This window comes from Trichechus manatus, unplaced genomic scaffold, assembly GCF_000243295.1.
Source record: "Trichechus manatus latirostris isolate Lorelei unplaced genomic scaffold, TriManLat1.0 scaffold00004, whole genome shotgun sequence".
Taxonomy (NCBI): domain Eukaryota; kingdom Metazoa; phylum Chordata; class Mammalia; order Sirenia; family Trichechidae; genus Trichechus; species Trichechus manatus.
This window is the reverse complement of record NW_004443940.1, coordinates 35,139,851-35,156,153: the sequence shown is the minus strand read 5'-3', so window position 1 is coordinate 35,156,153 and position 16,303 is coordinate 35,139,851. Positions and strand designations below refer to the sequence as shown.

Genomic DNA, 16,303 nt, shown 5'->3' with positions numbered 1-16,303 from the left:
GACTGAAAGGACTGAACTAGGGAACGGGGCCTTCCCGAGGTGCCTCACGCCGGTCCCGGTCCTGACTGAAAGGACTGAACTAGGGAACGGGGCCTCTACTTTCCACATTTCCATAGTGTTGGTGCCTTAGAACAAAAAGTATTGTTTTCATAATAAAACACAGACTGTAATTACTGGCTTTTAAAAATACTTCATTTGGAAACTTCAAGAACCCAGGAAGTCTTTTCTGAAGGTTAATGTTCATGAAGCGATCCCTCGGCTGCCCGGACTCACCTGATGCAGCCACAGGCCGCAGGGAATGCCGGAGCCTCGGGGGGCCAAAGGACAGCACCCCCAGGAGGCCCCGTGACACGCTGACCTCCGCACACACCACTGAGACACACCTAGTGACTCTGTGTCAGGTCACAGGAAGGGTTACCTGGTGGGAGAGTCCATGGAAGAAGCCCCGGGTGAGATTGAGCATATTGACGGACCCAGACACTTTTGCATACATGTCTTTGATGCCAATGAGTCGGCACATGGTAATGATGGCCCGATGGCAGCGGAGGCCGTAACCTGGAAAAGGGGGAGAAACCAAGTCAAATACCTGCCCCCTCGCCTGCAGCACAGGCATCGATGGCCCTGCTGGCTTTCACACGGCGTCGACAGCTATGCAGTGCTGGGCACGGGGAAGAACATGGGATGTGGGTTTAGAAGCTGGTTCGTATCCCGGCTTCATCACCGTCGAGTCAATTCCAACTCATAGCGACCCTATAGGACAGAGCAGAACTGCCCCATAGGGTTTCCAAGGAGCAGTTGGTGGATTTGAACTGCCGACCTTTTGGTTAGCAGCTGAACTCTTAACCACTGTGCCACCAGGGTTCCAAGTTCAAGTAAAGGTGAGAAAAATTGAGAACAGGATGGAACTGCTATAATTTCTTTGCTTTATCTTCAATAAACTATAAGTCTTTTAGTTACCTCTGGGCTGTTTCTTCATCTTGATATGCGTCCTTTTAAACGTTAAGGAAACATCATGGAAGACTGAAGGGTAAAAATACACACATAAGAAAGGTGGCTTTGATTCCCCCGCAAATATCACACGGCAGCTAGGACAACCCTGGCAGCCAGCACACACCGACCACAGACGAGTGACAAATTTTGATCTTACTCGTTCCACAAACCTTCTCAGGGAAGAAAGGCTGTTTCTCCATTTTACATATTTATTTGTAAGAACACAATAACAAGCAGAAAAAACGAAGACAGCCACAGAGCTGTACTGCCACACAGACCGACACACCCTGAAACGCACTCTGAAAACGCTAACACTCACTCGTGTGGTCTCCGTAGCGTTCTATGTAATGCAAAAAGTTAACTGCTTTGTTCTTTGCCTGATAAAGAGAATAAAAAGATTGTTCTTCAAACTACTGTTGGAATTTACACTGTCTCAGAGATTTCAAAATTACAGTTTATAAAATATCTTACTATGGGAAATTTCAAACTTATACAAAAATTTCAGCAGGTACTTGTAAAAGGTTAAGGATTTTAAAAAAATCATTATCACACCTAAAAAAAACAATAATTCCCTAGTTTCATTGGACAGTCAGTTAGTGTTCAAACTTCCCCAGCTGTCTCATAATTTTGATAATCAATCACAAGGGTGATCAAAATGATACAAAATTTGGGTACTTTGAACTGCTTTTTATAAAGGAAGTAACCTTTGACAGCAAGCCTCATGGGACAATTCGGGGCCAATTATCGTTCTTTGTAGTTCCCATGGGGTCTAGCACATAGCTTACGGGTCCTTTACTGAACACAGCAAAGGAAAACTCCACATACTTTTCTGAAAGCGTCCATCCGTTCAGCAGCCTTCCCAACGGCAAAACCTTTAAAAGAAAAAGCAAAATCATCAGAAGGGATATAAATTTGGCCTATGATGTACCTTTCATTACATTCTAAGTTTCAGCTCCGGCCATATTTCACAGCACTTCGTCATTCTACCCCCTACAGAAGACCTGCTATCAAAAATATACGTCAAAGCATGAGGCACAGAGATGTGTTTATCTGTTTGGGGCATTCTGAAAACATTACATTTGAACAAATCTATAAAATCCAAGATTAGATGCATAACATTATCTTATATAGATAAAACAAAACATGCTCAGTAAATAAAAAAGAAAGTAATAATGGTGTAAATTAATAAGGCAAATGGTTTTGGACATTTTGGGGAACAGATTAAAATAACCACAAAGGGTGGGAAAGATGGACATTGCTGGAGTAAAACTACAATTTCACTGGAGCTTTCAATCAGACTTCACATTTCCATTAATAAGGAAATTAAATCAATGATTTCTTTCATTAACAGATGAATGGATTCACAAAATGGGGAACATACATACAGTGGAATATTATTCAGCCATAAAGAGAAATAAAGTCCTGATACACGTATGACATGGACGGACCCTGAAACATTATGTTGAGCGAAATCAGCCAGACACAGAAGGACAGCTGTCGTATGATCTCACTTACACGAAATATCTACAATAGGCAAATGGATAGAGACCAGCTCATCAGTGGTTACGAGGGGCTGAGGGGGTGGTGGGGAGTTATTACTTAAGAGGTCCTGAGCTTCTGTGTGAGGTGATGAAAAACCTGTGGAAAGAGACCGAGGTGACGGCCACGTGACACAGTGAACGTAAGTACTGTCACTGAACCATATACTTAAAAATCGTTAAAACGGCAAAATTGTTTGTTACATAAATTCTACCACAATAAAATGATTTTTGTGAATGTTCAGCCCATGAAGTGAGATTTATCACAAGTTATGGAAATGCGCCATTGTTTGCTGCCGCATCTAATTATTCTGAAGACCGCACGTTGTTTTAATTATATGCAGGAAAGTGACAGAAGGCAATGCTGCTTGATGAGACGAGCAGGCCCCCTGGGATCCCAGGGCAAAGGGGCCTGGATTCCAGTTCCTACTTCAAACAAAACAAACTAAACCACGTAAGTCCTAGCGGAAAATGTGGGTGAACTTATTTACAGTCGTCCCGTGAAAGCTTTCTAAGCAAGACAAAACCAGCAGTGATAAGAACACTGGTAAACCTGACTATGTTGCTGTCACAGGCGCCACTGAGCTGATTCCAACTCACAGTGACCCTACAGGACAGAGGAGAACTGCCCCATTGGGTTTCCAAGGTTGAAATCTGTACTGAAGCCGATTGCCAGGTTCTCTCCCGAAGAGCCGCTGGGTAGGTCTGAACCGCCAAACTCTCAGTCAGCGGCCCAGCACTTATCCAGTGTGCAAAAAGTTTTAAAGGTAAACAAACGACCAACAAAAGGCTAAGGTCCCTAACTTACAAAGAGCGTACGCCGATCAGTAAGAAAAAGAACAATCACCAACAGGGCGCATGAACTGACAGATCTCAAAGGCTAAGGTCCCTAACTTACAAAGAGCGTATGCCGATCAGTAAGAAAAAGAACAATCACCAATAGAGCGCATGAACTGACAGACCTCAAAGCGGAAATATTAACGGCCAAGGAACATGTCATACTCTCATAAAGGAGGAAACGCAAATCAAAACTAAGAGAAACTGTTCTCACATCACACTGACAAACAGCAAAGTCTGAAAATATCCAGTGCCAGCACGGGCGTGGCGGCAGAGACGAGCATAACCCGACACAGCCTTTGCAGAGGGTGATCTGGCAACGCTCACGGCACTCAGAATGCATATAACACTGGGGCAGCAAGTTCGCTGCGAGAAACTTCCCCATCAACATACCTGCAGAACTATCACACGCTGTACGTATAAGAAGCTCACTGTTAATCGGAAATACCAGAAAATTGGGAACAACGTAAACATTCCGCAATAGGGAAAAGGTTACAAAAATTACGTTTAGCCATACAACGAACACTAGATAAACGGTACAAAGAACGAGGAAGAGTCTGTTTATGTTAACATGGGAAGATCTCTGAGTACAATATTAAACAAGAAAAGCAAGGTGCTAAACCATAGATATAATAACTCTTTGTATAAATTAAACAAAAAGATATACGGTGACGTATAAATACAAAATTTCTAGAAGGATATGAAAGTAACAGTTAAGAGGGGTTTCCTTTGGCAACAGGGAGGAAGGAGGAAGGCTCTTCATTGTCCTAATCACCTGTATGTATTTCTTTTCTATTCTGAAAGTGTCACTGTGGGTCACAGGGAAGTTCTCCTGCTCTTTCCTCACATCTTCCTAAATTTCAAAAACAGATGTCCGCTGTGGAAACTTCAGAGAAAAGTATGAAGAAGAAAATTTACATCATTGCAGATCATCCTTGGCCAACCTACTCATTACAGTGACCACGATTAACCTTTCCAGTGTATATCCTTCCAGTCTTTCCTTTGCATATAAACATACCTGCTGCCGTTGAGTGGATTCTGACTCACAGCGACCCTACAGGACTGAGTAGAACTGCTCCACAGGGTTTCCAAGAAGCAGCTGGGAGGATTCGAACTGCCAACCTTTTGGTTAGCAGCCGGGCCCTTAAGGACTGCGCCATAGTACACACACACTTTTATTTAAAAACTGGAATTATATTACACATGGTCTTATGTCAAGTTTTTTTTCACTTAGCATTATTTATAAGTAATTTCCATGTCTTTAAATATTCTTTAATGGCTACAAAATATTACATTGCATGGCTATATTGTTTTTATAACTATGGCCCTATTGCTGAATATTCAGCGTTTTTTCCCCTAACTTCACTATTATGCTAATAGATGAATGTTTTAATCCTTTTAAACAGGAGTCCCTCATAGGAAAAGGCAGATGTAGATCTAGTTTTCTTTTCTCTCTAAAGAATTTCAACAAGTTTTATGAGACCAAACCACTGAAAGATTTAAGCAGTAGAAACGTCTGGCCAGCAAAATGAAGCCACGAACCCCACAGCACAAACCAGGTCACGCCGATCCTTCATTACAGCCCCACCATTGCCAGCTTTATCACACTCACCTGCGGCGCCTCTTCCGTTCCCCACAGCTACCAGCACACGGACTGATTTCTTTCTTCCCTCTTTGGCTGTCATATTGAAAACATTTTTTACCTAAAAGACAAAATGTTACATAAACATTATACCTTCAGAATATTAGGAAGTGGGAAATTGGAGTGACCTGCCTTACACATACACACACTCACACACAGAATAGATACATTGCGTGCACACACACTGACAAGATACATCACACACACGTACGTACACACATATACTCACATGCACACACACACATGCACGTGTACACACACACAGAGTAGATATATCACACACGTATGCACACACACATATACTCACACATGCACGTGTACACACACACACTGAGTAGATACATCCTCATCCAGTTCCATGAGCACCAACACTGAACTGTCTCCAGAGGGAACCTCTCTGAGGCCTGTCTCTCCAGGAGTAAAGTGGAAATAAGACTTTCTCTTCCAATTTCACATGGTTGTTAGACAGGTCAACTGAGATCATCTTTAAACGGATTTGAAACTATTCAATCCAGCAGACCCTAGCTCTACAGACCGGGCAATGAACGCTTTGTTCTGTTGTCCATAAGGTGGCCAAGTCGGAACTGACTCGAGGGCCCCTAACAACACGCGGCTCAATACACCCCATGAAGGCACCACGAGGAAGTCACCACCGAGTCACTACACAACTCCGCTACCTCCACTGGGACCAGAGTCGGGGGCCAAGAGTGACATGGTGCCATGTGCTTCTGCTCCATCCTCACTGTCTAACCTCTTCCCACTCCTAATCTGGCTTGAAAAGTACTACCAATTTTTGTTTCATGTGTGCATTTATGAGGCTTAACAACAAACACCTGGTTTGCTGGCTGCTGTTTTCAAATTAGCACAGCTATTTAAACGACTTGTCTCAGTTATCTAGCGCTGCTATAACAGAAATACCACAAGTGGGTGATTTTAACAAACAAACTTATTTTCTCACAGTTGGGAGGCTAGAAGTTGGAATTCAGGGCACTGGCTCTAGGGGACGGCTTTTTCTCTCTGTCGGTTATGGAGGAAGGTCCTTGTCTCTTCTGAGCTTCTGCTCCTGGGCGATTTTTACATGGCTTGGCATCTCTCTTCCTCCATCTCTGCTTCTTTCACTTATTCAATCTCTTGTATCTCAAAAGAGACTGACTTAAAATACATCCTACGCTAATCAGTCTCATTAACATAACAAAGACAATCCATTCTCAAATGGGATTATAACCACAAGCATGGAGGTTAGGATTTATAACACATATTTTTTGGGACACAGTTCAATTCATAACAGTCCACTCTTTAGCGCCCCCAAAATTCATGTCCTTCCCACATGCAGAAGACATTCACCCCATCACATCATCCCAAAAGCCTTAAGTCAACTCCAGGTACAAAATCTCATCTTCTAAACCCTCTAAATCAAATACGGGTGAGACTTTAGGCGTATTCCATCCTGGGGCAAAATTCTTCTTCATCTGTGAACTGTGAAATCTAGACTGTACGTTATTGGTTTCCAAAGTACAATGGTGGAACAGGCACTAGGTAGACAATTGCATTATACATGGGAGAAATTAGAAGGAAAGAAGGGATAACGGGTACCAAGCAAGTCTAAAACTCAGCAGAAGAATTTACATTAGCTCTCAAGTCTTGAAAATAATCCTCTGTTCTTTGGCACCATCTGGGCAATGGCCCTGCCCTCCAGACTCTGGGTGTTGGCCCACCCACTGGATTCTGGGTAGAGGAGGCCCCTTGGCCCTGGGCTCCAGCTCCGCCTTCAAGGCCCACTGGTTCGGCAACTCTGCTCCCTTGGCTCTAGGTGGCCCCATTCTCCTAGTCCATGTGAGTGGCAATCCCACCCCCTCAGCCCCAGCAGCCCTGATCCTCTGCCCCGTGGGGATGGCAGCCCCACCCTCTCAGCTTTGGGCAGCGCCCCCCATCCTCTTGGCCAAACTGAATGGCAGCCCCACACTCCAGGAACTGAGTTGGTAAAGATCGGATTCTTTGAAGCCTAGGAGGCCATGGCTCTACCCTTTGAGATCCCAGAGGCCGTGGCCCCACCCTTTGAGACTTAAGCAGCCCTGCTTCCCATGCTCCTTCCAACAGTTCTGTTGCTCTCCAAGCTGCTCCAGGGATGGTTTTCTTTTCTTTTCTTAGAGGACAACAGATGTGGCTCCTTTGGCCTGTTTCCTGCCTATGGAATTCCAAAAGGCAGACAGCCTTCTCTCTTTTCGTCCTTTCTCTGTTCCCTTCAGTCTAAGCTGATGGGTTTTCTGCTGTGGTAGCTGATTAGAACCATCAGTCACAGGCTTAATTTCTTTAACAAAGGATTGTATAGCCACGTCCTTGATGAAACTTCTAGGACATGTGTCCTTAGTTTGTACAACAGAATTTTCCAAATCTTTAAGTTTTGTTTAAATTTCACACAGTTCATTTTTAAGTCCATCTCTTTCCTCTTGCATTTTACTATGAGCGGCAAGGAGAAACCACGTGGCCCCTTTAAGATCTTGCTTAGAAATCTCATTAGCCAGATATTCAAGTTCATCACTTACAAGTTCTACCTTCCACCAAACATTTCAACATAATTCAGACAAGTTCTTTGCCACTACATAAAAAGCATCGCCCTTCCTCCACAGTCCAATCACATGTTCATCATTTCCTTTTAAAGCCTCACCAGAAGCACATTTGATGTCCACATTTCTAGCAACATTCTGTTGCTGGCGCCATATGTGTTCTCTAAGATGACAGAGACTTTCTCTATAGCTGTCCTCACTTCCTTCTGAGCCCTCACCAGAACTGCCTTTGACGGCCATGATTCTACCAACAGTCTCTACAAGGCAAACTCTTCCAGCCTCTACCCATTACCCAATTCCAAAACCACTTACACATTTTAGGTATTAGAGCAGCACCGCCACTTCTTGGTACCAAATTCTGTCTTAGTTATCTAGTACTGCAATAACAAAAATACTACAAGTGGGCAGCTGTAACAAGCAGAAATTTCTTTTCTCCCAGTGAGGAGGCTAGAAGTGCAAATTCAAGCTGCCAGCTCTAGGGGATGGCTTTCTCTCCATGTGGGCTCTGGAGGAAGGTCCTTGTCTCTTTGAGCTTCTGCTCCTGGGCAATTTTCTTGTGGCTTGGCATCTCTGTTTCCCCATCTCTGCTTCTTTTGCTTGTTTGTTTAATCTTTAATATCTCAAAAAAGATTAACTTAAGACACACCCTATACTAATCCAGTCTCATTAATATAACAAAGACAACCCATTCCCAAATGGGATTATAACCACAGGCATAGAGGTCAGGATTTACAACACATATTTTTGGGGGACACAGTTCAAGCCATAACAAAGGCCAACACTACTGAACTGCTAACTACACTGCTTACAAGGCAGCTGGCTCTCTGGTTCAAGGTGGGCCTTTCCCATAAAATGGGCTTAAAGGAAAAGGGGGCCTCCTGTAGTATCCACTCCTATAACCTTACAGGAAATCACCCACACAGACGAATTCTTCAAAGAGATTACTTTCCAAAAGGTATAAGCTGAAATGCCGAAGACATAAAATAATTGTAAATGTATTTTAAATTCTACAATGCAATAATTGATACTGAAGAAACAGTATACATATTGAAAGAGAACAGCTCACAAACTCAACATATGGCCCCTGGGTGGCACAAATGGTTAAGTGCTTGACTACAAACCAAAAGGTTGACAGTTCAAAACTACCCAGAGGCGCCTCGGATAAAAAGGTCTGGTGATCTGCTTCCGAAAGGTCACGGCCTTGAAAACCCTACGGGGCACACACAGTTCTACTCTACAGACACACGGGGTCGCCATGAATCAGAATTGACTCGACAGCAACTGGTTTGGTTCTATGCAGTGCCAGTTCGAAGGAAAACTGACCATCTCGGAGGACGCCCTGAAAAGAGTGACTGAAGTTTACTTGATACGGGCTCCCGTTTCAAGGGCCTGCAAGCAGACCAACAGACTGCGTCCTGTCAAGAGCTGGACGTTCACAGCAGCTCCAGCCTTTCTACCCCCGGCCCCGTGCTCCTCCCGATGTCTGCTCCGAGTGCTAGGTGCAGAGGGTTTACAACTCAGTAACAGACTGCAAACGCTACTTTAACTTCAGAGAAGATGACATTTAAATATAATCTCCAAAACCTGTTACCAACAATTCCGCCCAAAGTTGCCTTGTCATGAGACCTCAATTTGGTAGCTCCCCTCTAAAAGACGGGGCAGCAATCAGAGCCAATGCCAAGTAACTGAAATTAAAGTTTCCCTACTTCCTTACCCAGACCAGCTCTGGGTCTCAAAAAAGGTCCTGCAGCAAAGGCTTTTCTTCATAATTCCACTTGCCCCACCCCTATCCCACCCACCCAGAGGCTTCAACAGGTATTTAACTCAGCATGCCTACCTCAAGTATCCTGGTATCAAAATCCTCATATGTTTCTGTAGGGCAAAAAGAAACAGACACAGAGATAAAAGTATCTACACAATTAACAATGAAAGCATTTTTCAACACAGCCACCATCACAGTTCTTTTGGTGCCATTCCCAAGGCCACACCCTGGCCTCCCATCATCATCACAGACTGCTCCACCACCAATCCATCCGCTCCGTCACTCGAGTCCCTGACTGCGTCCTGCTACCCTCCAGCTCTCTCACACAGTGACTCTCAAGGCACCGGTTCTGCGGCTCCCCAGCACCTCCAGACCCTCGACCGCCGCCTTCCCCTTCCCCATCGCCCCTCCAGTCTCACATGCTCTCCTACTCAGTCCTTCATTTCCACCAGATCTGTCAAATGTCCTCAACTCCCTCACCCTCTTCTCTCTCCACCACACTATCCAGGCCTAAATCAACGCAGCTGTCTGCCCACACCCGGCCTGCTGGGGAGACGTGAAGGCACAGCACGCGCTCTGCCGCTAAAAATTCATGGTCTCCAACTCAGCCAAGTCCTCTTTGCAGTCTGCTGGCCTTTTATGCTCATTTAGTTAGATCTCTCCACTCACAACTACTTCAAACCCTCTCTGTGTTCTTTTTACAGAAAATGTTAGCCATATACAAAAACAGAGAACAGCAGAATGAAGGCCTATGTGCCCATCACCCAGCTTCATCAATCATCAACTATGGCCTATCTTCCTTGCTCTAAACCCTGCTCAACTCCCACCCACTGGAAAATTCTGAAGCCAGTCTCAGATAATCTGCAATTTCATCAAGAAATACTCTGGTGAGTCACAAAAAAAAAAAACCAGACTTACTGGTCTGACAGAGACTGGAGAAACCCCGAGAGGATGGCCCCTGGACACCCTTATAGCGCAGTAATGAAGTCACGCCTAAGGTTCACCCTTCAGCCAAAGATTAGACAGGCCCATAAAACAAGACAAGACGAAAGGGGCACACCAGCCCAGGGGCAAGGACTAGAAGGCAAGAGGGGACAGGAAAGCTGGTAATAGGGAAACCAAGGTCAAGAAGGGGAGACTGTTGACATGTTGTGGGGCTGGCAACCAATGTCACAAAACAATATGTGTATTTTAATTGTTTAATGAGAAACTAGTTTGCTCTGTAAACCTTCATGTAAGGTACAATAAAAATTTTTTTTTAATTAAAAAATAAAATACTAGTAAATTAACAAAGTAAAAAAAAAAAAGAAAGAAAGAAAGAAATACTCTGGTGGCTGTGTTCATTAACAGCCCACCCCACTCTCTGCGGAAGGCCCCATCTCCTCCTCAGACTCCTGCCAGAGAGACACCAGCCTTCCACTACCTGCCCCACCACTACCAACAGTACAGGCTCAGCTGGATCTGTACCCTGCCCTTCTGTTACAAGTTCATCGATTTCTCCAGACTGATCTGGGCCCTCAGTAGGGATCTTCGTTAGGGTTAGTTCTCTCCCGCCCATGCTTCCATCCTCCCGACTGAAGCACTGCGCTCAGCCGGAAGCAGGCTAGCCTAAGTCTCTCCATCTGAACCCCTTCCTCCTCTGTGAGCCCAACTTACAAAAGCAGCCAAACTCATGTCTATTTCCTCATCACCCACGGACAGGAATGCTTTTTTCAGATGATTTTTTATTGCTTTATATGCTGGAGTTGGGGCCAGGGCCTCTGTTTTCTAATTTGGTCTGTAAAGTATTATCAATTTTTATTTCATGTGTGCATCTATGAGGCTTAACAACAACATCTGGTTTGTTGACTGCTGTTTTTGAATCAGCACTCCCACGCCATGTTGCTTGATAGGTACCTGCGTGGTCAACTGTGTTTGAGAAACACCACATCCTACAGGCGGCTCGCAGAGATCCATAATGCACACAACCACGCTCAAGGCTCTGGGAAGCCCCACAAGAAGGCACCAGGAGCCCGTCCTATTTGTAGGCTACTTCTTGACTACGGGTCACTGGTGTTCCATAACATATAGCTGGATGATAATGTGATATATTATTTCAAAGATACTCAAATCTCTGTTTGGAATAAAGCAATCTAAATAGACAATAAGATCATTTCAAGGAACTGAGAACTGCATGTACTCTCTCTCATAAAGGCAAGGAAAACCAAGACTCCGTTACCTCCATTGGGACCAGGGTCAGGGGGGCCAAGACTGACGCCTCCCCAGGTGTTCCCGCTCCATCCTCGCTCCCGTTTAACCTTAATTTTCTTCCTCCGTTCCCACTCTTCTCTCTGCTGGACTATGCTGGCCTCGACCTTCTCCTGCTCCTCCTTGCTTCTCTGGGCAATGCTCTGCACTGTTCCATTTCTCATAAGAGGGACGTTCAGACCAGGCCAGAGGAAACCAGAACGGCCTGAAGGGTTAAAACATAAACAAATATTTTAAAAGCATTTCTTTCTCCTCGAGTGTTAAAATGTCAGGCAACCTGTGTATAGATGATAACACAGAGCTGCTGGGATCATAAGCTAACGTAATCACGGACAGGCCACCTGGCACCATCTGTTATGATTTTAAGTGTACAAACCCTAAGAGCTAGAAATTTCACTTCACGTTATCATCTCGAGAAATACTCACACACAGGCACAAGGCATGTGAGTACTTGGACAAGGACATCCACTGAAGCATCATTTGCAAAGACAAAAAACAGGAACAATTTAAATGTACAGTAACAGTGGAATGGTTAAGTGAATGATGCCATACCCATCCCGTGAAACATTCCATGTTAACTAAAAACATGAAGCAGAGCTACAGGTACTGGTGTGGAACAAGTTCCAAGACCTGCCGTATCTTTACGCAAATAACGCGCGGCTTCTAGGCTGGTTTGCCAACTGCGCCCTCCCCCTGCGAGGTATTTTCGTAAACGCCGCTATGCCAGTTGCTGTAAAAAAAAACAAATTAGCATAGCATGCTTACAAAATATCTTGCGGAGGAGGGTGCGGTTGGCAAACAAACATAGAAGGTGCATATTATTTGTGTAAAATGTAGTATTGAATGAAAAAAGTAAACTGTAAAACAGCCTGTGCCATGATACAATTTCATTATTTTTAAAAAGAAAAAAAAAAGCATATTATGTAAATAAAAGCACTAAAAAATACCTAGATTGAAAGACACCAAAATAACATCACTGGTTTCTTCTGCGGGGGCACCTGGGGCTGGGGGGACAGAAAGGGGCATCGAGGGAGACAGAGAGGGGCATCGAGGGGGACAGAGGGGCATCGAGGGGGACAGAGAAGGGCATCAAGGGGGACAGAGAGGGGCATCGAGGGGGACAGAGGGGCATCGAGGGGGACAGAGAGGGGCATCGAGGGAGACAGAGGGGCATCGAGGGGGACAGAGAGGGGCATCGAGGGGGACAGAGAGGGGCATCCAGGGGGACAGAGAGGGGCATCCAGGGGGACAGAGAGGGGCATCCAGGGGGACAGAGAGGGGCATCCAGGGGGACAGAAAGGGGCATCGAGGGGACTTTAGGTTTCTCCATAACCTTTGGATGTTTTACTGAGGAGGTATACATATGATATTCTTAGCACGTTTTTTAAAACGAGTTGATTCAAATGCAGTCACGTATCACTTTACATCCATGATACATTCTGTGAAACAGGATGTTATGCGATTTGGACGTTGTGCTAACATGCTTAAATCACCAGCAATAAACAGCGTTTGCTGATTTTCCATCCTCGTGTTGGTTAACAACCTTGTGTCACTTCCAAATGGGTACGTCTCCTTTGCCTCTTGCGGCTCCTATCACTAGCCTTGGTTTTGCTGCATGTGGGAGCCATGATGTACTTCACGGTCATATTTTTGAAAGAAAATTAAACAGAGAGATAACACTACAACACTCAAAAGACTCACTATTACACGAGATTGGATGCTGCTGCCTTAGAGTTGAAGCATACACTGTTATAAGGTAAACTTTTTATTTGTAAGTAGGGAAAGTTCACATTAAAATAACGACACGAAGTACGGTACATAAGCAAGCCAGTAAATAGGCGTTTATTGTGACTATCAAGACATCTGTATTATAGGTTATATATGGACTGTAACAGTATATGCCCGACAGTGCAATCACTCTGAATACAAGAGACATGAGATACACATTGTATGCAGGAAGCTGTTGCGTTCACTATGCCCATTACATCCCATTCTCCAATCGGGATTTCTGAACTCTATTTATAACCTTATGGGATCAGAAGTATACGCGGTTGGACACTGCCCTAATGGACATTATGTGGCACATGACTGTACATTATTCTACTGCTATTCTTCAAAAAACACCAATATAAACTATCATATGTTCCCGGGGTGGGCAACTAAGGCCAGTGGGCCAAATCTAGTCCACCGCTTGTGTTTGTAAATGAAATTTCAGTGGAGCACATAGATGCTCATTTGGTTATGTATTATTTATAGCCAATTTTGTACCACAACAGCAGAGGTGAGTAGTTACAAGAGACCATGTGGCTCACAAAGCCAAAAATATTTATTACCTGCTCTTTGCAGAAAAAGTGTGTCAAACCCCCATTTATTCCAGGTTCTGGCACTGAGCTGTACACTCTTTGAGGGAAGGGACTGTCACACAGATGGCACACCATGGACCCTAAGTGCTGGCTGAATGAATGCCTGGATGAATGAATCCCTTTCTATGGGATTTTTTCCTCCAGTATCCTGGGGCAACGAGTAAACCATTTGAAAAATGCAGATCCTAGTGCCCTTCATGAGAAACGTTTTGATATCTGTAAAACATCTATAAAATCGGGGTCAGTGGGGGAGGAACTTAAAAAGCACTTTAGCTGATTTTATAAAGTTTACCTTCACCAACGATCTGGCCCCTGTTCAAATCCTTTCTTCTCCTTTTCTTAGCTCTTTTGCCTCTTCCTTTTCTTGCCCCAGCACCAGTCTCTGCCAAAGCACCTTTCCAGAGCTCATCTGCTGTCACTGTAAGGAAAAGAGGATTTTCTCACGCTGTCAAACAATGACCGATGGTCTCCTGTTAAACAAAAAAAGCCAGAGAAGCCATCTTCACCCACATCACTGAGTCAATGAAGCAACGTTAAATCATCCTTCTCACATACCACACGGTTGCCACTGGAGGGCCCAAGAGGAGACAATTCTGTTACTTTTCCAGAATAAGGCCTTCCCCCACAAAAGACGGTCAACATTTAAATCTCAGTTACCACTAGGTCTACTTCCCTGACGTTTTATCATCTACGATATTGATCTCTTCCTGGTCCTCTTGCCTCCGTTATAACCACTGAGACAGTCAATAGCTATCCCTCCTAGAGGGGTCTTAGCCCAAACAAAAATCAACATTTCAATCTGCACCCATAAATCTTAAGAATGTGGATTGTTTGTTCTATCCTCCTACAAATGTCCTAATGATTATAATCTCTCTGTATATTCTTCAAAATGAGATGCTCAAATTCACCTTCAACTCTAGTTAAGGTCTAACCAATACGTAGAAAAGAATATTTAAGAGTGATAGTTAACGTGTGTGCGCGCGCGCGTGCGTGTGTGTGTGCGCGTGCGTGCGTGTGTGTGCGCGTGCGTGCGTGCGTGTGTGTGTTTCTTTTGTTATGCTTGTCTTTTGCTTTATGTATAGATGGATACTATTGATCTATTTCTATTTGTGAATTTCCAGAATCCCCAAATCTTTTTCTATCATGTATTTCAATCAATGTTTTCCCTCTGTACTGGTGGAATATTTAGAGTCTTTACTTGACCATCACTGAATTTTATTGGTGCAGCTACGTTATTTACTGGATTTAAATTCTGTCTTCCCAAAGACTTCTAACCTTTCACAGTAACATCAGTCAATTTTATAACCACAGACCCATTCCACTATCAACTTACTTAATCAAGAATCATCACTCACTCACATACACGTCATACTAGTCAAAGATCTAAGATACATAAACCAACACGCCTGGAACACTAAACATTCTAGTAGACAGATCAGTATCTTCCTTCTCCTTCTCTATGAACTCTTGGGGTTTAAAAGTTCTCCCCAGTTGCTTCCTGAAAGGCCTTACCTTGATTCTCTCGGTAGAGAACACGGAAAGAGAAAAATGTTCTAGATTTATAATAACTGTATTTTAAAATGCTTTATATCTGTATAGTATTTCACTTTTCAAAACACACACATAGTATTATAGCAGATCTTCGTAAGTGAGATTCCACATCACCGTGCCACTTTGTGCGTACATGAAGGGAGCAAAGGGTTAAGCTGGGACTTTCGGCCAACGCTAATTCATTAAAAGTTCTGACCACAGGTTCCAAAATAAAGTCACCAACCTCAAACTAAAGTCTCCCTAAAGGTCTGATTTTCTTTCCTAACTGTTACAAAACGGCAACACCTGCAAACCAAACACGAAAAGTTCACAGTGAAAGCACTTTCCATGGGGGCGCACTAAAAGGCCAATCCATTATAGAGGTCTCCTTAGAATAAGGAGATCACTCAGACTATAAGGGACTCAGTTTTAAAAAGAACTTGATACTGAGGCAAAAACGTTAAAAATTAAGAATTTAGCTCAATTAGAGGAAAGTAAAATCAAATTTCCAACTACATTAGAAAAAGATAGCAAGTCATATATCAACTTTTGATTGCCATTATACTATTAAAATATTTTTAATCTTTTTTCAGATTATAAAAGTTATTTTTTAAAATCTAGAAAAAAATATAGACAGCATAAGAATAGAAAAACAAATCATAACCCCATCACCAGTTAGATCACAACGTACATTCTGCCTGTCTTCTATTTTACTGGTGCATGCAAATATGTGTATGTATATTTGTTCTGTTTTAAATAAAACTGAAATTATACCATATATACAATTTTGTATCTTGTTTTTGCACTTACTATTATACTATGAGCCTTTT

The 16,303-nt window shown here is 43.5% G+C and overlaps 1 protein-coding gene across 2 annotated transcripts in view; it reads right to left on the bottom strand.

Annotated features, from left to right (window-relative positions):
- The window catches only part of MRPS5 (mitochondrial ribosomal protein S5), a 29,039-nt gene that overhangs the window by 2,684 nt on the left and 10,052 nt on the right, over nucleotides 1-16,303 (bottom strand). For both annotated transcript variants that reach the window (XM_004369355.2, XM_023734355.1), the window contains exons 4-11: nucleotides 14,236-14,361; nucleotides 11,552-11,785; nucleotides 9,409-9,443; nucleotides 4,978-5,068; nucleotides 1,816-1,862; nucleotides 1,310-1,367; nucleotides 958-1,020; nucleotides 419-555 (exon numbers count right to left, since the gene is read on the bottom strand). In XM_004369355.2, coding sequence (XP_004369412.1) covers nucleotides 419-555; nucleotides 958-1,020; nucleotides 1,310-1,367; nucleotides 1,816-1,862; nucleotides 4,978-5,068; nucleotides 9,409-9,443; nucleotides 11,552-11,785; nucleotides 14,236-14,361 — 791 coding nt within the window. The remainder of the gene's footprint in view (nucleotides 1-418; nucleotides 556-957; nucleotides 1,021-1,309; nucleotides 1,368-1,815; nucleotides 1,863-4,977; nucleotides 5,069-9,408; nucleotides 9,444-11,551; nucleotides 11,786-14,235; nucleotides 14,362-16,303) is intronic.